Source organism: Rosa chinensis, chromosome 5, assembly GCF_002994745.2.
Source record: "Rosa chinensis cultivar Old Blush chromosome 5, RchiOBHm-V2, whole genome shotgun sequence".
NCBI classification, from domain to species: domain Eukaryota; kingdom Viridiplantae; phylum Streptophyta; class Magnoliopsida; order Rosales; family Rosaceae; genus Rosa; species Rosa chinensis.
Genome location: NC_037092.1, coordinates 15,272,008 through 15,296,935, shown reverse-complemented (window position 1 = coordinate 15,296,935; position 24,928 = coordinate 15,272,008). Strand labels below are relative to the sequence as shown.

Below are 24,928 nucleotides of genomic sequence, written 5' to 3'. Positions count from 1 at the left end.
TCCTAAACCAAGTCAGATTTCATGTTTAACATCGTGTCACATCTTAAGCCGTGATTTTTGAGCGATCACTTAAAGTCTTACCTTGCAAACTCTGGAGTCACAGTTGTAAAACTTGGCCTTCTGCAAATTGTTTTCTTAAATGTGGACTACAAATGTGATAGATAGCATTGCAACATGTAATTGATAGGAGTAACTTGGCCTATAAGGTTGATTAGCACTGGAGTTTGATCCATCATATTACTGTCGTTCTGCAATTCTCGGAGTCCGAAAGATTGTTACATACAAATGCCTGAAGCCACAATTTTAATGACCGAGTTTAAGAGAAAGCAAGTGCAAGTCCTCCAACATTAGCATTTAATTCAAAGCTAAAGGGAATCTGGCATCTAGAGAGAAGGTTCTCATATCAACATCGTATCACAGTTTTAACAGCAGATGACAGAATGAAAACCAACATAGAATTTTCAGATGGATTCTTAATCCTAAATCTAATCTGCACCATGCTCGCCAAGTTTCTGCTCTCTTTCTAGCATATTTGGAAATGGCAAAACCACATTTTACTCTTCTTTCTTGGAGGATTGGGAAGAGCTGCCAGCGTCAGCTGTAGACTGGTTTACACTGGCTTTGGCCTCAGCAAGAAATGCAGGATCAGGCTCATGTTTATCCGAAGGTTCCTTCATTGCCATATATATATAGAATGCAATAACTATATTGACAGAAACAACAGCAAGGAATCCACTCAACAGAGTGAGAGTATGGGGAGACAAGTCGCTCGAACCTGTTTCGAATGAATAACATCCTTGATCAGATAACCGATAGGAAAAACTAGGGATATAACTCGCAAAATATCACATAAAAAAATAAAAAAACATTATATATATATATATATATATATATATATATATATATATATAAGACAAACAAATGTGAAGAAGTTATCCATTTGATCCCTGTAGCCACTAAAAGGCCACTTCTCTGAATGAAAGTGCAGCCTGGGCCATAAAAACTGATTAAAACTCTGTCTTTATCATCATGAGAACAGATCTCTGAACAATTGGCATTAGATTTGTGGCTTACACCAATCAAAAAAATACACAGCAGCAATTTTCTTCATCAATATCAGATAAGACATATGTGACTTTCTCAAATATTATTGGAGCAGCTTCCTCGAAAGGAGGCAGTGCCTTAGGCTACAATTGTGGCCAATGGGTCTTCTCACGTTACTGGGTTTTGCTTTTACTTCTAAATGTTAGTTACCTTGGTTTCACTAGTCTCCAGCCTAAGGGTCAAATGACAAGAAGCTAGCTTAGATATATGAACAGACTCCTTTCATTTAGTCAAGAATAAGTCGCAAAGATTATCTTCAAAAGTCTTTGAATCTTTCTTAGAGAAACTGTGATGCCTTATTGTCCTACGTGGGAATCTGAGCATTCCTATTCTCTACCTTTTATAGGATATCTTGCATTCCTCTCTTTTTTACTAGCCTTCATTTTCTTTCGAATATGCCACAGACCCCTACCGCCATCCATTCCTTCAAAACAAGATCTAAACCTATCTCCAATCCCATTAAAAGACTCTCCATTGCAGTATACAAAATCATACAAATTTCTTATCAAAAGCAAAGCCAACATTGTGAATACTATCCTAACTCAGTATGGCACCACTGTATTTTTACACTAGTTACTTGTTTGGACTTTTGGCATATCATCTTCATTCAAAACACATTCACTACATGAATATTATTGGAGTAGAAAAGTATAAAGAAACAAAATATCATAATCATCACAACTTTTCATGAGAACTTAGAGGAGGTAACATTAGTTGGAAGCAAGATTCAAAAGACTTGATAGAGATAAAAAAAAATCACATTATCAGAGCTACTCCAAGTTTTGTTAATACTGTATGATAGACACAGATCAGAAGCACTACTAGTTTCTGACAAACAATAAGATATCATCATATGACAATTGAAGATAACAAAAAGCTGCATTATTTGATGCAATAGTCTTACCAGGAATCAAGATAAAAAAAAAAACAAAAAAAGTCTTACCAGGAATCAAATTGTTGTTATACCCATACAATATTGCAACAGGAACTGTCCACATAAACAATGATGCAGTAACGAACTTTGTTATTACTCCGGCCATTGATATCTCCAATCTATAGAATAAACAAGAAAAATAATCAATATCAACATATTAACAAATCAAGATTCCCTTTCAAAAAAATAACAAATCAAGATGATATTAGAGCTATTTCACAGAGAGATTCATAGTCGATGACTCAGATGAATTTTGGGCTCTTTAACATAAGCAACCGATGAGCAGGATTATATATAGTTTGCTATCAGGGCTATTAATCATTCTTGTGAACCATGCACAGGATCTCGGCCTCATGTTTCAGTCACTGATACATCTAATAGGACATATTCATAGTTCAATTCAATCAATTAAGTCGGTATATATAAACTGAAACTCAGAATCAGTTCCTTTATTTGTACCTAAATATGACAAAGTAACAATTGTTATGCTCAGTGATCATAACTCTCAAGTATTCACTAGACTTGGAGCTAGGAACAAATAATCATATCAAATACCTATAAACAAGAAGACCAAAAACGGATCATAATATTACTATGCAATGCTTAAGTGAACTAGAAATTACAGGGTTTTACTGGGTTCTGATAAGTACTTGAAATCAATCCATATTCAAGTAAAGACCAAAACTTTTCCAACGCGACTGATTCAACAAGCAATCCCAGTGAACATTAGACACTAAATTTCGAAATTAAACTGTTTTTGAACAAGGGGGAATAGTATGAGAGTGGCCCAGAATGACCAAAACTCGCAGAGACACTTAATCAAACAATTGGTGGGCACACTCGAGAGGAAAAGAAAGCATACCCAGGCGAGCGTGCTGGATCCGGAGATTGAGTCGCCTAGAAATTACTTGACTTGTCAATGGTGAGCTTCTCTGTTCTACAACCCAGAAATTGCATACTCTGCACGAGAAATAGCTCTGAAGAAGCAAAGCTTCTTTCTTTCTTTTTTTCCAGCTGGAATTCAGAAGCAACAACTTCACTTTTGGTATTGCTCTGTACTTCTGGAGTTCAGAGGCCAAATCCAAAAAGAGAGAATTTTGGCATTGGGCTCCCCATCAGATCTAGTAGTGGGCAAGCCCAATAGTGTACTCTGATCTCTATATAGGCCTGCGGGAAAATTACGGGCACAGGCATCCGTAGTGACAGAAGTAGTCATACTTTAGATTCAAAGATGAAATAATTATTTTTCAGTTGAGTTTCAAAATCTCTGAAAATGTTACATGGGAAGTATAACATTGACATGCTTTGACAATGACCCCCAAATTGTATGAAATTGCAATCACGACTCACTTTTAATCAGCGGACCATTAAACTCTAGTCGCTCCCTGTAGCTGCTTCCAAATTCCAAACCCTAGCCTCCTCTTCACGGCATCCCAACCTACCATCACTGAAAGCATGGCATCCATCGAGGATGTTACTGCAAGCTTTGCTGCTTCGCTCGCTCTTGCGGGCTCTGACGTTGTCGACATCTCACACCTAAACAATGGAGGCAACATATCCAACTCTCAAGCTTTTCTTTTAGCCAAACCTTTAACGAAGAAGAAATATGAAGCTGTAGACCTTCAACGCCATTTCCGGCGGATTTGGGTCCTTGATGGAGGCTTCAAAGTGCAAGCCAGCATGCAAGGCCGGTATGTGTTTACCTTTGATCTGAAGAGAGACCGAAATAAGGTTATTCGTGGAGGGCCATGGTACTTTAGCAGATCTCCTATCTTGCTGCAACAATATGATGGGCTTAGGATCCTCTTGCGGTTTCCATGAATCATCTCTTCTTCTGGGTCAAGATTTCAGGTATTCCACCTGCCCTAGAGAATAGGAAAACTATTATGAATGTGGCTTCGATTGCAGGCAAGTATTTGGACTTTGATTAGAAGCTTTTTGATCACAAAGGCTTGATTAGGGTTCATGTAGCACATGCTATATCCCAACCTTTTTTTCTAACACGTATGTTGAAACTGATCCCTGGTGTGGTGAAGGAGATTACATATTTCTTTGAGAATTTACATGGAAAATGCAGAGACTGCAATCTGATTATCCATGAATAGGATGTATGCCCTCTTGGGGCTGCACCAAAGTTGCATAATAACAATGCAGCACAGGTTGCAATTGGGACCTCTCTGGCGACTCACTTTCCAGGTCTCTCTGATCTCCGCTTTCAAAATGGGACCTTTCGATTTCATGGAGTTCAGGCCCTCATACTGCCTTCTATTGCTCGAAATCTGTTTGGTGCTCCATCTGCTCACAAACCTAGACGTCCCATTATTATTCGAAGTGAAGATGTGAGGCGTGAAGCAGTAAATACTATGCTAGCTTTACCTGCTACTGAGCCAGACCAAGCGGCAGTCAAGAGAGGGCGTCCATCCTCACCTTTCACGTCCCCAAAAAAACTGAAAACTCCTTTTGGAGAGAGTAGCCAGGCTACAAGTCCATCCATGCTCCAAAAGAAGCTGAAGGTGCCGAAATTCCACACCAAATTCCCTGCCAAGTCTCTTGGACTGATTGAGGCTCCAAGGGGAATCCTGATTCCTAAGGAAGGAGTTATCAAAACAGACAACATGCAGCCTATCAAGAAGAAGAAAGGAAGACCTCTGGAGTCGAAGAACAAAAACCCCTCCAAGAATAAGAAAGTTTCTGCTGAAGATGTGCTGAATGTCATATGCCCTAGCAAACCTCCAAGCCCTAGTGTTAAGGGCAAGGAGAAAATTTAATTTTATTTCCATTTGAACTTTGCTTGTTTACTTGTCATTGGTAACATAGTTTATAGACTTTCTTTGAATAAGTGAGCATGGGTACGGTCAAATGATCGGACCTAATCTATGTATCGTTGTGGTTTTTAACCACAAACTCTTTATCTACCTAGAGATGGTGGAGGGAGGATATGTAATGGTCTTTTCTGGCCTGAGTAATATTAATATATCGACATGATATTCTTTAAAAAAAATGACCCCCAAATTGTGGTTTGAGAGTATTTTAATGATATGTGAATTTCCCATATTTCATTAGATTTTACTGTTCAATCATGTCTGTAAGTCTCTAACATGATGATCGACTATGTGAATTCCTTATACAATATTGTACGCCTTTTGGCCTAGTTGCAAGTTTCATGTTCGTGTAAAATCGCCTTTTCAAGAGGGATCGACAATGAGAGAAATTGACCTCTAAACAAAATTGACATATATATGGTTGTACTTAATTATGAAGTATCGCACACAAAAGTGATGATTAATAAGTTTTAGACTTTTAGCTATTTGTATTTTCACCGGGATAAATTTTTGGACAGATTATTATTATTATTATTTTTTCGGGGGGGTGGGGGTTGTGTGGGTTGTGGCATCTTCTAAATATCAATTTCTATAACATCGTTGTAGAATGAAGTTTGTGAGCACACAATTTCTTGAAAATATCACTTTCTAATTTTTCTCCACATTTTTGACGTGGTGCCAAGGAAGTGTTATATATGAACCGAGGAGATCGAGTAAATTCTGTAATATTTGGAGGAACAAAAAATATTTGTTTTGGATCTCAAGTATGAATTAAAGCTCATGAATCATGACTAGGGATGACATTTTAACCCATGGGTATGGGTACCCGTGGGTATTTTTTTTATGGGTATGAGTACCCATTTATGAAGTTTGGGTGGGTATGGGTATTTTATAAAATATCCATTATAGAAACGGGTGGGCATGGGTATTACCCACGGGTACATAAAATTTACCCAATACTCAAACTCTATTCACTTCTCTTCTCTCTCCGATTCTTCTCTGCTCTCTGTCTGATTCTTCTCTCTCCTTTCAACCCAGCAATCTGGCCGGAGATCGGCTACTCCGGCATCTAGGGTTGAGAACGTGGTGGATTTTGGTATGTAGTTAAAATTGTTACGAAATTTAGTTTCGATATATTGGCATAAATGGGGCTTGATCCTCACGGTTTGATTCGTGAGGATCAAGCCGTCCGATCAACTTGTAGATTTGATATATTGATCGTAGAAGTGTTCTGATGACTTTGTGTGGTCTCGAATAAGAATCCGACCGTTTGATCATCATATAATTGTGAAAAGACGATTCAAAAGACTATCCATGAGGATCCGCCCGTTGGATCTTCATATAATTTTGAGAGGATGATCCTAACGGCGATCTGTGAGAATCCGACCGTTGGATCATAGTATAATTTTGTGGGGATGATTCTAAAGGTGATCTGGGACGATCCAACCATTGGATCTTCGTATAATTTTGAAAGGATGATCATAAGGGCGATCCGTGAGGATCCGACCGTTGGATCTTAGTATAATTTTGAGAGGATGATTCTAAAGGCGATCTGGGAAGATCCAACCGTTGGATCTTCATATAATTTTGAGAGGATGATGCGATCTGGGACGATCTAACCGTTGGATCTTAGTATAATTTTGAGAGGATGATCCTAAGGGTGATCCGTGAGTATCCGACCGTTGTATTGTCGTATAAGTTTGTGAGGATGATTCTACATGCGATCTGGGACTATCCGACCGTTGGATCTTCGTATAATTTTGAGAGGATGATCCTAAGGGCGATCCGTGAGGATCCGACCGTTGGATCGTCGTATTAGTTTGTGAGGATGATTCTAAAGGCAATCTGGGATGATCCAACCGTTGGATCATCGTTTAATTGTGAAAAGATGATTCAAAAGGTGATCCATGAGGATCCAACCGTTGGATCATCGTATAATTGTGATTTGTATGCTAAGTTGAGACCGTATGTGATTAGGTGCTTGACGGAATTGCATTGAACGATCATTTGTGATTTTGTGATTTTGGCTGTTAGAGAAGATGTAGTGGGATTTTGAGGTGAGTAAATCTCACATGGTTCATTTACGAACCCAATTTTATTATTTTACATTTAATCGCCAAGTTGTGAAAATTGTTTTATGGAAATAAATATTTATTTTAAACTTATTGCTTCCTCATGACTAAACCAAAAATTTCTTTCTTAAACAATGTCTCAAGCATTTGAAATACTCAATTGACTATGCAAATAGAAAGAATAAAAAAAAATATTTTTGTCAAAAAAGGAAAGGAAAAAAACTGAAAAGATTGAAAATAGAAAAAAAAAAAAAAAACTGCCCAAATTGAAAATGGGTAAATGGGTGGGTATGGATTTTACTCATTTAGAAATGGGTGGGTAAATACCCATACCCGCAAATTATTTGATGGATATTACCCGCAAATTATTATTAGATGGGTAATACCCAATGGATACAAATGCCATCCCTACATACCATAAGTACACGTTCAATCAATGATTGAATATTTACTTATGGATTCGCTAGAATTGCATGTTTCAGGGATTCCCTGTTTCAGGCAAATCTATTTGTGGAGGCCGGCATCCATGGCCATGTGATTAGTTTTGACCTTTAGGCTTCATACGCACAGCAACATATCAGTATGGGGTTAGGTACTTCAAGACATAATTCAACTAGCTTTCGCCAACAAAAAACTGTGTGCATGTATGTATATATCAAAAATTTTGACGAAATGTGGACACCAAAAATACATTGTGGTTCTAGTTTTTGACTTATTGTGCGCTCACGTAAAACATACGAACTCTCATAGTATATATATAGTATCTAACTAAAGAATAAGAAAAAATATTATAGTTACTCACGTTTTTGCCAATCATATTTGTACTCTAAAATCAATAATTTTACTATCTGAAAACATACATGTATACAGATGAAGCAGTCTATCTTATAAAGATAGGCTGGGAGTGGTCAAATAGCTCGAATTGCCTTGGCAGGAAAAAAAAAAAAAAATCAATGTAATACTCCCATCCAACACTTACGTCATTGCAACCTAGGCGCGCATCTTACTTCTTTTTTTTCTTTTTTTTGTGGCAAGAGGCATCTTTCTTTGAAACATCTTCTCAAATTTATTTGGTATATGTTTGCTGGTACATAGTTATGCACCCTACTTGCTAGCTAGCATATGTATATTACTCATCTTATTCAGTACTACACAATCACTCTATGGGAAACGTACCAATCATCTTGACCATAAAGTAAATCTACTTAAAAAAAAACACCATAAACTATATCTTGTACCGAAAATGTGTAACTTTAAAAATAAGGTAAACTATATGGAGCTTTCTTGTTTTCTTTTAGTTGTTTTGTTCTGCTATTGTTATTATGAAACTAACAAAAAACAGAAAAAAGTCGGCTTTAAGAAATAATATATTTAGGGTCTTAGTAAATTAGGTTTCTGATTCATATCAGTTTGCTTGGCTTAATTAGTAGATTAATTGGTCTCTTTTGGACTGCTTGTTAATTTCTTTTTTGCTTCAGCTTTTGTTTTGGGGACTATCATTTGTGGTTTCATACTGGACGTACATGCTTCTTTAAAAAGTACGTAACAAAAGATTAAGCAAACAAAAATTCAAATCAATAGGTTTAATCTCACATTGATCTCTTACAACGTTAATTAATCAACTAGCAAATTTGCAAGGCCAGGCTCCAATAAGAACACCCAATGGTGGTCAATGTCACAGGCTCAAGCAACTACATACGTCTTCATTTAGGCCATTGACCTATATATCACACTTAAAACTTACAAAGGAATTTTCCTATTATTTAATTTTATGTATAATTCTATATAGTTTAATTAGATTCAAACTGCATCCCTACAGACAACTTGTAGGCTGAACCGTACCCTCAGCCGTTCCACCGGCATGGCTACATGAAGCTTCGGCCGCTTGGTTCTTGTAATTGAGCTTCACATCATTCAATGTGATCTTGTTACAAGGATACTTTGAACTACAGTCGAATTTCACCGCAACTTCTGTTGCTGATGTCCCGTGGATGTCTTGATATGTCACATCGCTAATTTGAACTCCCGAAACCTATTCAAATAAAGCAATTCAATGGCAATTTTATCAAACAAGAAAAGAAAACATTGAAATCGTTAGATTTTGTACGATAATTGGGGAACCAAACTTAACTGTAACTTGATTTACGTAAGACCATAAGTGATTGATTGATAACTTACCTGACCAGGACAACCTTTCTTGCCAGGGCAGTAATTTTGATCAATGATGATAGGATTTTGGACATCGACCATCACAGCGTGTTGGAAAAGAATGTTCTTGGCAAAGCCCGTGCTAGGTCTCCCCCATGATTTAATTCTCACACCATTTTGAGTACCAGTAAATGTAACAGTTTTCACTGTTACATTTTGCACACCATCCTCCTGCTGGTTCTTGCCTAGACTTCCAATGCTACACCAACCAAACCATTGCTAAATTCAGAGAGCAGATATTTAAAAAGAACTAGTAATGAATCTAAGATTGAAGTATAGCCTCTATATTTGCAATGTTATATATGTAAACTTTGATTAGGTTTAATTAATACTGCTGATCATGGAAGATATTACTCCGTACCTGATACCATGGCCTGGTCCACATGCAATGTTTTCGATCCACAAATTAGTGGTTCCAGGACCAATTGAGACACAGTCGTCACCGGTTGCAATTTTAGAGTCGAGAACAGTGACGCCCGAGGACTGTTGGACGTGGATTCCGTCGGTGTTTGGGCTGTTACCGGAGGCAGAAACCCTAACACCTTGCATTTTCACGTTGTTGCAGCCGTTGATGACTATGTGAAACATTTGGCTGTTTAGGGAGGTCAATCCGCTCACGACAATGTTGTTGGAGTTGGAAAACCCAAGCGTCTGCAATAGTCCACACATTAATAATATATAGAAGATAATTCGGGATATTTGTGTGATTTACACGATTCTAAACACGTAATGCTATCTAGGTTGACCTTTGAAATTCTCACAAGCAAAAGAGTAAAAACCTCAAGTAACTTACAGTTGCTCCGCTGGGGCAACTATTGCCGTTGGCTTTGCAATCCCACAGACCAGTGCCTTGTCCATCAAGAATTCCACCCGAGATTGTAATCCCATTCACATGCTCAAACAAAAGCCAGTTACCGGCATTTCCTATGACTCGGTAATCCGACGGGGACACGAGTGTGCCGGCAATGCGAAATGTGATGGCTATGTTTTTACATGGTCCGCTGAAGACTGCATTGCGAAGCAAGAACCTTCCGGCCGGGACATAAATAACCGAGGGATTGGCCGAGGCACAAGCTTCGGCCCATGCAGAAAGGAAGGCTTTGGTTGAGTCGGTCTGGCCGTCTGGTTTGGCTCCTAAATCGGCCACGTTGTAAGTAGCTGCAGTGGAGACATAGGAGTTTATGAAGAAAAAGAGGAGTGAGAGAAAAATGTGGCTTCTGGGATTCGCCATTGAGAGAGAGAGAGAGGCTTGGCTGGTTAATGAGTTGAAGGAGTGAAGGATGTGGTGGTATGGTTGGAGTTGAAATGGTTTGAGGTGTATTTATAGCAGCTGGTTTTGATTTTTTTCTTTTTATTCAATCTTGAATTAATTTTGATAACATGCAATGACAGAAATTAAAACGCAAGCATGCGCCGGCGCCGAAATCACTTTTACTTAGGTTTTTACTGTATATTGCAGTTTGCAAAATGACTTTATGACATGTGTTTGATTCACTTGCTTGAACAACAAGGATCATTTCCTTCAATCATGGTTCACTGCATCTTTCTTTTCGTACTTTTATTCGTCCCGTTTCAAACTTCTTCGAATTAAGAAAGCCTTCAATTGTCATTCATGCTTTATAGTATTGTAATTATCTCTTGTAAAAACCATAGATAGTGAATGAGTACAGAAGTTGACCATTTCAGTTATAGAAGTACAGAGCTCGGTAAGATTTCTCTTGAACGGAAAAGCTAGAGTACTTTTTTGAACTCTTAATATTGCAAAAGAAAATTAATTCACTATTTACTTACATGAGACACTACTTGAGTGTTCAGGGATAGGCTAGCTTCTCCTGATATTTTTCCATGCATTAATCCCAATGTCCCTATCAGACATTATGCAAGATTCAAGCGTCGGCGAATCACAACCCCATATTCTTATTTCTTGGCCAACAGAAGCACATTAATTCCTTGTCTCTAAGAAAATTACTGTATAAAGAAACATTATTGTTCATAAAAATAATTATTGTATAATAATACTTCAAAACTCTGGAACCATCTAATTAAAGACTAAAAGCGCTTGTCTCTAGCTTTAACTTGTAACTGAAGAAACTGTAAAGAATTGATAAAAATTTGAGTAATTCATGAATTTATTTTTCATTTTATTATTTTGGTACGATCAAATGTAAGAAGGAACTATTCTAAAAAAAAAAAAAAATGTAAGAAGGAACTTTTGCGCGATTTGCTTCCATGAGTGTACGGCATGATTTTAGGCGTCTCAAGCGTCCAACTAATTATATATACGTGGGAATTTTGTTGGTGGACTTCATATAGAGTTGAGCTGATTGATATATATGTTTCTTGCATTTGAATAACATGCTGGAAAAGATTTTGGATACATGCATTTAAAAGACCAGCTAATGTAGAAGGAATAGTACATAATGATCGTGGCACACCATAAATACATGTTCATATGATTGACTCATTTGCCAATTAGAATAAGGATGAAGGATATGGATTAAACTAGGGTTGCTAGTTCCTGGGAATTTTGTTTTGTTTGTGGCCATGTGATTATTGTTGACCTTTAGGCTTATACAAATATATATATATATATATATATATATATATATATATATATATATATATATAAATTAGGCATACGGTGTAATATATTCAACTTCCCACTAGCAACGTACTATTGCATGGCATATATATATATATATATATATATATATAGCATATATATATATATATATAAATTAGGCATACGGTGTAATATATTCAACTTCCCACTAGCAACGTACCATTGCATGGCCAACCGAAAACACTGTAACCAATTTAAAGTTCAACCATGCGTGATGCGTGCGTGTTTATATGTATGAGTACTCCCAATCAAACAACAAAAGACCCAATTACATTTCCAGAGAAAAAAAAAAACCCAATTAATTAAGTTCTAGTAAACTCATAAAATTATTGTACGATCCAGGTTAATGTAATTGATCCTTATAAAAATTATTTTTATCTGATTAGTCTCTTTAATATAATTTTTTTATCCACTTCATTGAAATCGACGAAAATATATTGACTCATACCACCACATAACAATACCACATAGTATTTCAGTATTATAAAACAATTACTCAGCAAACTTGAGGTCAAACTTCTTCCGTTTGATTCTGTAGATGATTTTCTCAGACCGATGTTCTACTCTCTTCAATAACCTTATAGCAATTTCTCAATTGGGCAAGACTAGACATATTTATAGTGTAATTGTGAGAACATGTACTAGCTAGCTATTGATTTCAATTTATCAAGTATATATTAGCAGGGGCGGATCCATTCACAGACTAGGACGGGCTTGAGCCCGTCCAAGATTTTGAAGCCCAAAAAAAAAATTAGCTATATGTTTTTTTTTTTTTTTTTTTTTTTTTTTTTTTTAATTGGGGTTTGTCCAGACATCGCCCAGTCTCGCTGCAAAACCTCGGTCTCATCGAGACATCGCCCACTCTCTCCCGCGACGGACTCTCACTCATCGAGACTAGGCGACGGGACATCGCTACTCAGTCACTCTCTCCCGCGACGGACTCTCACTCATCGAGGCTAGGCGATGGACTCTCACTTAGTCACTCTCTCCCGCTACGGACTCTCACTCATCGAGACTAGGCGACGGACTCTCTCGGTCTTCCTCCTCCTCTCGCCACCTGCGGCTCAGCCAGCTTTCCCGACTCCACTAGTCCACTCATCGACTACGGATCTACCGATCTACGGCCTATTCGAAGTTTCACCACTAGACTTCGTCGTCTGACTCGTCTCCAACTCTCCATCTCCGACTACACCAGGTACTCTTTCTTTTTCTCTCGCTATCTGATTCTGAATCTAGTTCCTCTTAATCAAACCGATTTGTTATTGATTTGATTCAGTAAAATTGGGGATTTTGTTGAAATTAGGGATTTAGGGCTCTGAAGTCTGAACTGGAAATTGGGGATTGAAGAATGAAGGTTGCAGAATGCAGACTGGAAATGAGGAAATCAGGTAGGCTGTGGGCTGATTCGGGATTTCTTTGTTTTAATTTGTTGTTCATGTGTGCATCAGTGCATCTATGTATGTGATCTTGTGCTGTTGTGGGCTGATTCGGGGTTTCTTTGTTTTAATTTGTTGTTCGTGTGTGCATCGGTGCATCTATGTATGTGATCTTGTGCTGTTGTGCAGGATGGAAGTAAAGTACTTCTAGACAGCATAATTACAGTAGCTACAATCTAATGCTTATTGCTTTCCAAGGTACTTGTTTCTTTTTTTTTTTGTTTAAGAAATCCAGCCCGTCCAAGGTTCCAATCCTGGATCCACCACTGTATATTAGTTAGAATCCTCTCCCATCATATACAATGGGATAGAATCACACTAAACTCATAACTAATCTGGTATTGTCACATGCATGTACGTATAACAACTAACTTTGAATTCATATATGGCCTGTGAATCCAATTGGAGCCCCCAGTAAGATATATGAAGTTAAAATATGCGACTAGAAACTTTTTGTAATTACATGCATTATATGGCAACCTCGTGATTTATTTCGACCATAAACTGATATGCTTTCGGCTAACTGGCTCATTTTGAAAGAGTTTTTTCCGCCTTGGTTGTTTACTTTGATCTTTACCCAAGTTGCTTCTTTAGTTCTTTTCCATAATTGTTTTCAATAGTTGACGCAATTCGACCTTTACGTACTTAAATGTAAAACGAGATCGAACAAAGTAACAAACACACGTCTCATATCTAATCAAGAGGTTTATATTAGGGCAATGATATAGGGCCTCAATGAGGCCTAAGATTTGTGGCCTCAATCCTAGGTGTCAAGTCATGTCACCTATACATCTCACTAATTTGTCAAATCATGTCATGTCATTCTTGAATAAAAAGACTATCTTATCTTTTCAAAATCTAATGGCTCTAAATTATTTTAGCTTTTTTTTTTAAAAGATACATTATTTTATGTTTTTCTTTTTCTTTTTTTATCATATATATATATATAATTCGTCTAAAAAAAATTATATTTATATATTTTTGTGAATATATATATATATATTTATTTATCTATAATTCGTCAAAATATATATATATATATATATATATATGTTGTTGAATATATAAAGGCTCTAAATTATTTTGACTTTCTTCTAAAAAAAATATTGTTTGGTTTTTTTTTCCTTTCTTTCTTTTTCATTATTTTGGATTTTTTTTCATTATACATATTCAAAAAAAAGTATGGGTGTATATATATAATTCGTCCAAAAAATTTATATATTTTCGATGGAGAATGAATGTGGTGTGTGTGTATATATATATATATTAATATCTTAATTATAATCCATGAAATCTGGTAAATTAAAGTAATATTTAAATCTTTTAATAAATAAAATTAATGGAAGATTAGTTACCTTACATTAACAAGTTAATTTGAAAAGTCAAAAATTAATTGGATTCACAAAAATGGAAAGAAAATGTATTTAAATCGTAATTTTAACTCATAGAATCTGGTGATTGAAAACCTAGATATCTAAATTGATTCGGAAGTTGATATCTGAAAAGAAATTGCTTAATATGGAATACAATATATTGCATATGAGGAAATTAATTTTTGAAAGTATACTTGTTTTGTTGATCCCAAATTTTTCAATAGACAATAATGATTTTTAAATGTGAATGATAGCTTCTATTTTAGTGTAAATATGTCATTAGAAAAAAGTTCCCAGTGAACTCTACTCGTTCATTATTAGCTACTTAGTACTTTTTTGTTTGTATAAGACATGTTAGTACTTAGCTGACTTTCAATTTCAATGTGAATGATATATGGCTTCAATTTTAGTGTGAATATGTTATTAGGGAAATATTCCTCGTTGAACTTTACTATTGGCTACTTAGTACTTACTTGTTCGTGCAAGACACACTGGCTTATTTTAAGTTTCAATGGATGATGGATTCTATTTTAGTGTGAATATGCCATTCGGGAAAGGTCTCTAGTAAACTTTACTGGCTCATTATTAGCTACTTAGTACTTATTGTTCGTGTAAGACATGCTAGCTAACTTTAAATTTTAGTGTGGATGATGACTTCTATTTTAGTGTAATTATGTCATTAGGAAAAGGTCCCCAGTAAACTTTACTAGCTCATTATTGGCTACTTAGTACTTATTTGTTACTGTAAGACAATGTGGATGATGACTTCTATTTTAGTGTAATTATGCTATTAGGAAAAGATCCTTAGTAAACTTTACTAGCTCATCATTGGCTACTTAATACTTACTTGTTCGTGCAAGACATGTTAGCTCTTTCAGTTTCAGTAGATGATAGCTTCTATTTAAGTGTGAACATGCCATTAGGTAAAGGTCTCCAGTGAACTGTACTAGCTCATCATTGGCTACTTAATACTTATTTGTTACTGTAAGACATGTTAGCTGACTTTAAATTTCAGTGTGGATGATGATTTCTACTTCAGTGTAAATATGCAATTAGGGAAAAGTCTCCAGTAAACTTTACTGGCTTATTATTAGCTACTTATTACTTATTTGTTCGTGTAAGACATGTTAGTTGACTTTAATGTTAATGTGGACGATGACTTCTATTTTACACCTTCCTTAATTGCACTTTTTCTTTGATTATTGCTGTGTTATACACCTATTGTTCATTGAATTTCTACATAGTATTAATAACATTACAATTGTTTTTTCATGTAAAAATAAACGAACAGTTGTATTAATGAAGTCTCACTTGACCTTTAAGGAACACTTCCTAATGTTGCGTTTGGATGAGACAATATTAAATTATCGAGAAATTTTGAAATGATCGAATCTAGAATTTTATCAATTCAATTTATTAATGATATTTTCTTACGTCTTCAATTACCTGATTTCGTAGGTTTTAATTACGATTTCAATACATTTTGTTTCCATTTTTGTGGATCCAATTTAATTTTTGACTTTTCTAATTAACTTGTTAGTGTAAGGTAAACTAATCTTCCATTAATTTTATTAAATTCATTTATTAAAAGAGTTGAATATTACTTCAATTTACCAAATTTGATGGGTTATAATTAAGATATTAATATGTTTTCTTTCCATTTTTTGTGGAATCAATTTTAAATTTGACTTTTTTTTAAGCAAATTTTTTTTAAAAAATTTGTGGGTTAGAATTATGACATTAATATATATATATATATATATTTATACACACAAACACATATTTGTATATAATTTTTTTTGACGAATTATATATATATATATATATATATAATTATATATATAACGAAAAAAAGAAAAAGAAAAAAAAACCAAAATAATATATTTTATTTTTAGATGAAAACCAAAATAATTTAGAACCATTAGATTTTGGAATGATAAGATAGTCTTTTTACTCAAGAATTACATGACATGATTTGATAAATATGTGATGTGTGTCGGTGAAATTCGACTGATATGCTTTCGGCTAACTAGCTCATTTTGAAAGAGTTTTTTCCGCCTTATCTTTACCCAAGTTGCTTCTTTAGTTCTTTTCCATAATTGTTTTCAATAGTTGACGCAATTCGACCTTTACGTACTTAAATGTAAAACGAGATCGAACAAAGTAACAAACACACGTCTCATATCTAATCAAGAGGTTTATATTACTATTGCACGTATATCGATAACCACACTAAGTCTTATACTACAGTACATGATACAAACACCAAGAAGGGGTTGATCACTTTGAACTTTGGACAATCTAAATTAAATAGCAAATTTGCAAGGCCAGGCTCCAAGAGTCCAAGAACACCCAATAGGCGGCCAATGCCACAGGCTCAAGCAGTAAAGCTGCAACTGCTTCATTCAGGCCATTAACACACTAAACTAATTATAATCTTCCTATAGTATAATCTTCTTTTGTTTTGCGGAGGACGAATTCTTCATTTCCTTGTTTACTCCATGAGATTCAAACCAATATGAGGAGTTGTGTTTCCATCTTAGCCTACAAACAACTTGTCGGCTGAACCATACCCACAGCTGTTCCACCGGCATGGCTACATGAAGCTTCGGCTGCTTGGTTCTTGTAACTGAGCTTCACATCATCCAGTGTGATCTTGCTACAAGGGTACCTAGAACAACAGTCGAATTTCACAGCAACTTGTGTTGCTGATGTGCCGTGGATGTTTTGATATGTCACGTCACTAATTTGAACTCCCGAAACCTATTTAAACAGAACAATGAAAACAATTATCAAATGAAAGAGGGAAAAAAGAGGAATGACAAAGGGACATTTAAAGAACAAGAAGCTAGTCTTTGAGAATATATGACTAGCTGGTTGGGAAGTAAACTTCATTGTAATTCAATTTATACAAGTAGTCGTAAACAATATCTCACCTGACCAGGGCACCCTTTTTCGCCTGGGCAATAATTTTGATCAATAACGATCGGATTTTGGACATTGAACATGACGGCATGTTGGAAAAGAATGTTCTTAGCAAACCCAGTACTGGGTCTTCCCCATGATTTGATTCTCAGACCATTTTGAGTACCTGTAAATGTAACAGTTTTGACGGTTACATTTTGCACTCCATCCTCCTCCAGGTCCTTGCCTAAACTCCCAATGCTGCATCAACCAAACCAATTAATGCTAAAATAAGAAACAAATCAAAAGCTCAAGTATTCTACGATTATAGTACTATAACATGTATTTTTTTTACAAATTATGCATCTAATTTGATTAGGTTGAATTACATGCATATTCGCACCTGATTCCATGGCCGGGTCCACATGCGACGTTTTCAATCCATAGATTAGTTGTTGCCGGACCAATTGAGAGTTGAGACACAGTCGTCACCGGTTGCATGTAAGTTGAAATTGAACAATTACAAGCTTATATTTAGCACAACAATTACTGTTATCAATAGAGCAAGTAATTAGAGATATTAAGTAATTCATATTCCCTGTTAAATATATTTATTATATGAATCAAATGAATATATTGAGAAACCTAAATAGCTTGAATCAAGCACTAAGATGTCGGAGTACATATATCATAGTGATTACAGACATTATTGTGATTACAATTATCCTTTATGGGAGGGCATTGTATTAGGATGTTTTCACTATAAATACTAGGTCCCTGTACCCTCTTTGATACGAGCTATTCAGTTCTTGCCCCATAGATAGATAGCAAACAAAGAGAAGTGCAGAAGATCTGTATTTGAGATGGCTTCATCAGTTCCAGCAGGTATACATCTTGTTCTAAAGATGTGCATAATTGTTTCTCTATAATTATATATGCATCTGTGTATGTGAGTGCAATATATGTGTTTGTGTTTTATATGCAATTGTATTAGGTTTCAGTTTTTTGGACTTACATTGCAATCTTAGAGTTGAGAATAGTGACGCCCGAGGACTTTTGGACGTGGATTCCATCGGTGTTTGGGCTGTGACCAGAGGCAGAAACCCTAACACCTTGCACTTTCACATTGTTGCAGCCGTTGATGACTATGTGGAACATTTGGGCGTTTAGGGATGTCACTCCACTCACGATAATGTTGTTCGAGTTGGAAAACTCCAGTGTCTGCAAATAGTCCATATAAAACATAGAGAAATTAAATCCTATATACGGGACATTTTATAGGGAAATGCTAGGTTGACCTTTAAGATTCCTCATCCCAAGCAAATAAAGAATGTACGGTTCAAGTAACTTACAGTTGCTCCGCTGGCGCAAACCTTGCCGGAGGCCTTGCAATCCCACAAACCAGTGCCTTGTCCGTCAAGAATTCCACGGGAGATGGTAACCCCATTCACATGCCTAAAGAAAAGCCAGTTACCAGCATTTCCTATGACCTGGTAATATGAAGGGACGACGAGTGTGCCAGCAATGCGAAAAGTGATGGCCCTGTTCTTGCATGGCCCGTTGAAAATCGCATTGCGAAGCAAGAACCTTCCGGCTGGGACATAAATGACCGAGGGCTTGGCCGAGGCACAAGCTTCGGCCCATCCAGAAAGGAAGGCCTTGGTTGAGTCAGTTTTGCCATCTGGTTTGGCTCCTAAATTAGCCACATTGTAAGTGACTGCAGTTGATACGGCTGAGTTTATGAAGACGATAAAAAGTGAGAGAAAAATGAGGCTTATGGGATTTTCCATTGAGAGAGAGAGAGAGAGAGAGAGAGAGAGAGAGAGAGAGAGAGAGAGAGAGAGAGAGAGAGAGAGAGAGAGAGAGAGAGAGAGAGAGAGAGAGATGAGTTGGAGTGAAGGATGTAGTGGTGAGGAAGTTGAATTAACTGTATTTATAGGCACTGCTGGTTTGGATCTTTTGCTTCTTTCCATCTTCGAAATTTGGATGACATGCAATAACTGAAAATAAACAAAAAATTAAAACACAAGCAAGCGGCGCCGAAATGACGTTTACTTAGGTTATTACTGTATAAATGCTTTTCATTATTTTGATCAGCAGCAATTCTCTTGCTTGAATCGCAAGTCATTTCTTTCACTGTACTTTCAATGCATTTCACCTGTCATATATTTATTTATTTTGTTTTAAAATCTTCCTCTAATTCATTCTATTAGAGAATGTTGCTTTTATATATATTATTGGCATTCAGGCTATCTCAATGATCTCTTGAAAAACCGAAAGCAAGATGAAGATTTTTTGTTTGAACTATTATTTTTTTGAAAAAGCTAATGCATCAATATATATCAACTCAGAGACTGAAGCAATAATAAATAAGAATTTCAAGGTGATACAGCAATTACAAATTTCTACTTCAAGAACTTCCAACCTCATAACTTTCTCTATTATAACCGCAACCATATTATAAATGCATTGCATTATAATCTATAATCCGTTATACAAGGGTCAAAAACATTATCCGACCACCAAATTGTATTGTTTTTTAATTTTCAAAGCTAAAGACTCCAAAAGTTTGAAGTTATGTGAAATTTTATTAAGCTGGTTTCATGCAAATATGAGAGTTTTTCCTTGAAGTTAGCTAAAGTGATAATGGAAGGTGAGAAACTTGGCTTGGATTAACTTAGAATTGAGTAATGCTAGGTGAACTAGAGAAATTCTTGGGTAGGGGCTGCCACGTGGTAGGGCAGTGCGGCCCACCAATCAAAACTCAAAAAAAAAATTCTTGTTCCAAAACTGTCTTCAATTTGCAAGGTAAAATACCCAAAATAACCCCCCTGCTAGGCAGTGATTGGAGGGCTACACTGCCCCACCACGTGGCAATCCTACCTAAGACCTTCTCAGGTGAACTATTGTTTGGGGAACCACCTAGAGCCCACCTTAGGTGGCAGCTTATGTGGCATATCCATATCATCAAAGCATAATTTATGACTTTTATGTTTCTATGTTTTCTTAATTACAAATTATTATTTTTATTTTTTTTTACTTTCTTGATTTTATCTTTTAAACCCTTTTTTCTTTTCTTTGTGATATTATTTGGGCAACGTCTTCATCTATCAGACATTGTTTTCTTTTCTCCTCCTCTCAACCCTCTCACCTCTTCTTCAATTGATCAACACCTTCTCAATTTGATATCGGTTTCCTTGCAAGCATCGTCAACAAACACTCTGCCTAAATGTGGTTTGTTCTTTTTTTTTTCCTGAGTATGATACACGAATAGCATAGCTTGTTTGGAATTAGAATTTGATCAACACATTCTCGGTCTGATTTTAGTTTCCTTGCAAGCATTGCTAATAGAGCCTTTGCCCATTCTAATCGTGGTTAGTTAGTTTTCTTTTTCTTTTTCTTTTCTTCTTTTTTAGTGAAATCACGAATAAAATGTGTGTGTGTGTGTGTGTGTGGAGGGGGGGGGGGGGAGTGGATTTGAGATGGCATTGATCAAATTGAAGAGGAGGTGAGAAGATGACAACGCCTAATGCAGACATCTCGCATACCAGATCAGAAAGAAAAAGAATAGGGTATAAAAGATATTTTCAAGAAAGTAAAAAAAAAAAAAAAAGGAATTTTCATAATTGCAAAAAAATAAAAATATGAAAAGATAGAAATTATGCTATGATAATATGGATATGCCACATAAGCTGCCACCTAAGGTGGGCTCTAGGTGGTTCTCCAAAAGGTGGTTCACCTAGCATTACTCAACTTAGTTAGAAGTTCTACCTCCTCCAATGTGACTAAACAAGAAGACGAAAAAATTTAATGATGCCTAGACGGTGAACACATTAGCCTCTCTTCTGTCATCACACCTCGGCCTTGATCCGCACAGACATGTCTACCTTGTCTGAATTTTTCTAGCTACTATTACCAATCGGAGAAGCAAGCGGCGGACGTTCTCTGTCATTCCCTAAAAGCAGGCTCGTCCTAACCGTCTTCAACTTTGTTGCTTGATCGTTAAGGAATGGAATGATCATGGATATGAAGGATCCCACGTACATTAATTGAGCCCCCATTTTGTATACGTAGCCATCCTGTTTGAGTGTTTCCGTTGGTTTCTTCGTGAGTATATCTTCACTTTTTTAGGTTTGAGTTTGGCTAAAGTTGATGCACACAGTCAATCTTTCCCGAATCTAAAAGGTACTGCCTAACGATATCATCAAGCAACTTCTTGCATACTTTCACTTTTCATCTTAACGACCAGATGCAAGCTAGCTTGTTTGGCCGTTTATCTGCTTAGCTTGATATAGACGTACATTGTCCAGATTAGATGTACATATTTGCATCACAAATCACGGTACCAGATCATGCATTGATCAAATTGAAGAGGAGGTGAGAAGATGACAACGCCTAATGCAGACGTCTCGCATACCAAATCAGAAAGAAAAAGAATAGGGTATAAAAGATATTTTCAAGAAAGTAAAAAAAAAAAAAAGGAATTTTCATAATTGCAAAAAAATAAAAATATGAAAAGATAGAAATTATGCTATGATAATATAGATATGCCACATAAGCTGCCACCTAAGGTGGGCTCTAGGTGGTTCACCTAGCATTACTCAACTTAGTTAGAAGTTCTACCTCCTCCAATGTGACTAAACAAGAAGACGAAAAAATTTGATGATGCCTAGACGGTGAACACATTAGCCTCTTCTCTGTCCTCACACCTCGGCCTTGATCCGCACAGACATGTCTACCTTGTCTGAATTTTTCTAGCTACTATTACCAATCGGAGAAGCAAGCGGCGGACGTTCTCTGTCGTTCCCTAAAAGCAGGCTCCTCCTAACCGTCTTCAACTTTATTGCTTGATCGTTAAGGAATGGAATGATCATGGATATGAAGGACCCCACGTACATTAATTGAGCCCCCATTCTATATACGTAGCCATCCTGTTTGAGTGTTTCCGTTGGTTTCTTCGCAAGTATATCTTCACTTTTTTAGGTTTGAGTTTGGCTAAAGTTGATGCACACAGTCAATCTTTCCCAAATCTAAAAGGTTACTGCCTAACGATATCATCAACCAACTTCTTGCATACTTTCACTTTTCATCTTAACGACCAGATGCAAGCTAGCTTGTTTGGCCGTTTATCTGCTTAGCTTGATATAGACATACATTGTCCATATTAGATGTACATATTTGCATCACAAATCACGGTACCTAACTAAATTACATTACGTCGTGAAACAAGTCTAAGAGTTGGTTTTCCTATCATTTGAATTTTGATTTAGTACTGTAAAATGTAAAATCAAGTTTGAAACTGTTGGATCTACTAGCTAGAATAGTTTCTACGTAGAAAGATTCAAACTCTATGTATCATGTGATACTATCGTGAGAAACAAGAAATCTAATCTAAAATCATATGATAATAAGTAAAAAGATCGAATACAGAATATTTTGGTGCAAATTAAACTGGTGGGTTTCACATATATTCTTAAGACACATCATATACTACACACAGTGTATCCTGCTTGTACTCGATCACCCTCTTAATTAGTTAATTATGTAGAAATAATTCCACTATCATCATTGTGCTATTATATGCATGCCATTCAATGCAAGAATTCGTCTATGAAGTGAATTTTTTAAGAATTTGATCAGTAGCTTGAATTCAAAGGAACTAATTTGTTTGAAATATAGATGAACACCCTGAGGATTTATGGGCATTTTGTCTCCTACTTATTTATTGCATAAACAATTCTCTTTCCAATTCCCATAAGACATTATTCTATATAACCGGATTTCGGTTCAGCAAATGATCACCACCCATATATATTCTTATTTCTTCGTCAACAAAAGCATGCACATCAATAACAAGGCAAGCCCGATCACGGTTTGACTTCCTCTTCCTCTTGGATTGCGTCAATCGCTCAAGTGAAGCAGTGCCATTATGAAGAACCTAGCTCTTCAATCATATCTGCGCCAACTAAGGGTACTGGTCCTGCTCGCTTTGGTTTCATCTGTCCACATTCTTCCCTTCGGCTTGATTACGAACGAAGAAAGAGGCTTAAGGAGAGGCGCTAACCGTGTGTTACAGGCCGCATAATTGAAATGCAGAGTAAAGGCTTCTTTTTCTCTTTTCCCCAAGTTTATATAGAAGAATAATATAATCATTTTGTTGGATCCGCACGGTTACAATACCTTGTTGAGCCTCCAATCCTCGATCCGTTTATTTAAAGAATATATTAGTTTTCATGCATACATATGAACTTCTGCTTTTTAGTCTTTACTTTGCTTCCATGAGTTTAATGCATGATTTGGGGCTTCCACATGCTACATGCAGAATTGTTATGTTTTGACTTGACTATCATTATATCAACTTTTAAATGGATCAATAAGTTTTTTTTTTTTGTAGGAATTAATACAACACTAGACTAAAAAATTAGGCTACAAAAAAGAAATAAACCCAAACTAAATAAATCAAGAAAGACTCCAAAGGTCAAAATCAGGTGAGCTCAAACCCGTAACCTTCTAAACAGGACCTCAATAAGGAGGAAACGCATCAGCGTTAGCTACAGTGCCGCAAAGAATATTCAACTAAGCTGCTGCATGATCTGAAAAGAACGTAAGATCTTGAGTATCGATTTCAAAACATTCAAACATCTTTAAACCAAAAACATAAAGAAGAAGAAGAAGTCTGGCACCTCCTCTTCATCATATATAGTGAAAATCATGGCTTAAATTGGTCTCTCTTTATTGTGTAAGTTGTGTCTGATTCGTATATTAGCTTCGATCTTTAATTTTCATTTTTTTTATTCAAGAAAAAAGAAGCTTATCATATGCAAAGGGTAAATATTGAAAAAGGGTTTTGAACTTGGAACCTGATCACGTAACATCATGAATGTAATATCCATTGCAAAATCAATGTTAAAACTAGGAGTAGCTCTATGATTGTAATAGGAGAGAAAATTCTAGAATTCGTAATCTTATTCGGAATAGTTTTCCTTATATCATTAGAATATGTACTTTGTAATCCCTATATATAGAGCTCCTATTATCAATAGTGGAACACACAATTCTCTCTACAATCTATCTTGCATCCTATTTTCTTAAACACGTAATCAGCACGAGCCCTAACCCGGCCTGAAATCAAAAGCCAAAATTTTTCTGCAGAGCATCCTGCTGCGTAACACCAAACCCTAGGAACCCATACGCACCATCCTTGGCCGTGCGCACCACTTCCATCGCCACAAGTCCTCCTCCTCCTACATCATCTTCAAGTTCAAGATCAAGACCAAGAAGAAGAAAAAAAAAAGAAATCCAAGTAAGTATTTTCATTAAAGTTCCTACTTTCCGCACTTTAATTTTATCTTGTTTTTCTTCAGGGACTTGCAACCTCCCTTCTTCTACATCCCACCTTTCTGTAACGTGAGTTAAAAGCGGAATCTTGGGGATTCACGCTATACAAACTAA

The 24,928-nt window shown here is 36.2% G+C and overlaps 2 protein-coding genes and 1 pseudogene across 2 annotated transcripts; all 3 read right to left on the bottom strand.

Moving 5' to 3' along the window:
* Positions 1–278: 278 nt before the first annotated feature.
* On the bottom strand, positions 279–3,129 carry LOC112202866. The gene is made up of 3 exons (XM_024343888.2): positions 2,901–3,129; positions 2,048–2,157; positions 279–775 (listed from the first exon to the last, which is right to left on the bottom strand). The coding sequence occupies exons 2-3, from the start codon at positions 2,142–2,144 to the stop codon at positions 555–557; spliced, it is 318 nt and encodes a 105-aa protein (XP_024199656.1). The 5' UTR covers positions 2,145–2,157; positions 2,901–3,129; the 3' UTR covers positions 279–554.
* A 5,384-nt stretch (positions 3,130–8,513) lies between these two features.
* Positions 8,514–10,419, bottom strand: LOC112166814 (polygalacturonase). Its single transcript, XM_024303719.2, has 4 exons — positions 9,934–10,419; positions 9,502–9,791; positions 9,111–9,339; positions 8,514–8,964 (listed from the first exon to the last, which is right to left on the bottom strand). The coding sequence occupies exons 1-4, from the start codon at positions 10,369–10,371 to the stop codon at positions 8,746–8,748; spliced, it is 1,176 nt and encodes a 391-aa protein (XP_024159487.1). The 5' UTR covers positions 10,372–10,419; the 3' UTR covers positions 8,514–8,745.
* A 6,697-nt stretch (positions 10,420–17,116) lies between these two features.
* On the bottom strand, positions 17,117–19,266 carry LOC112167736 (annotated as a pseudogene).
* Positions 19,267–24,928: the final 5,662 nt, after the last annotated feature.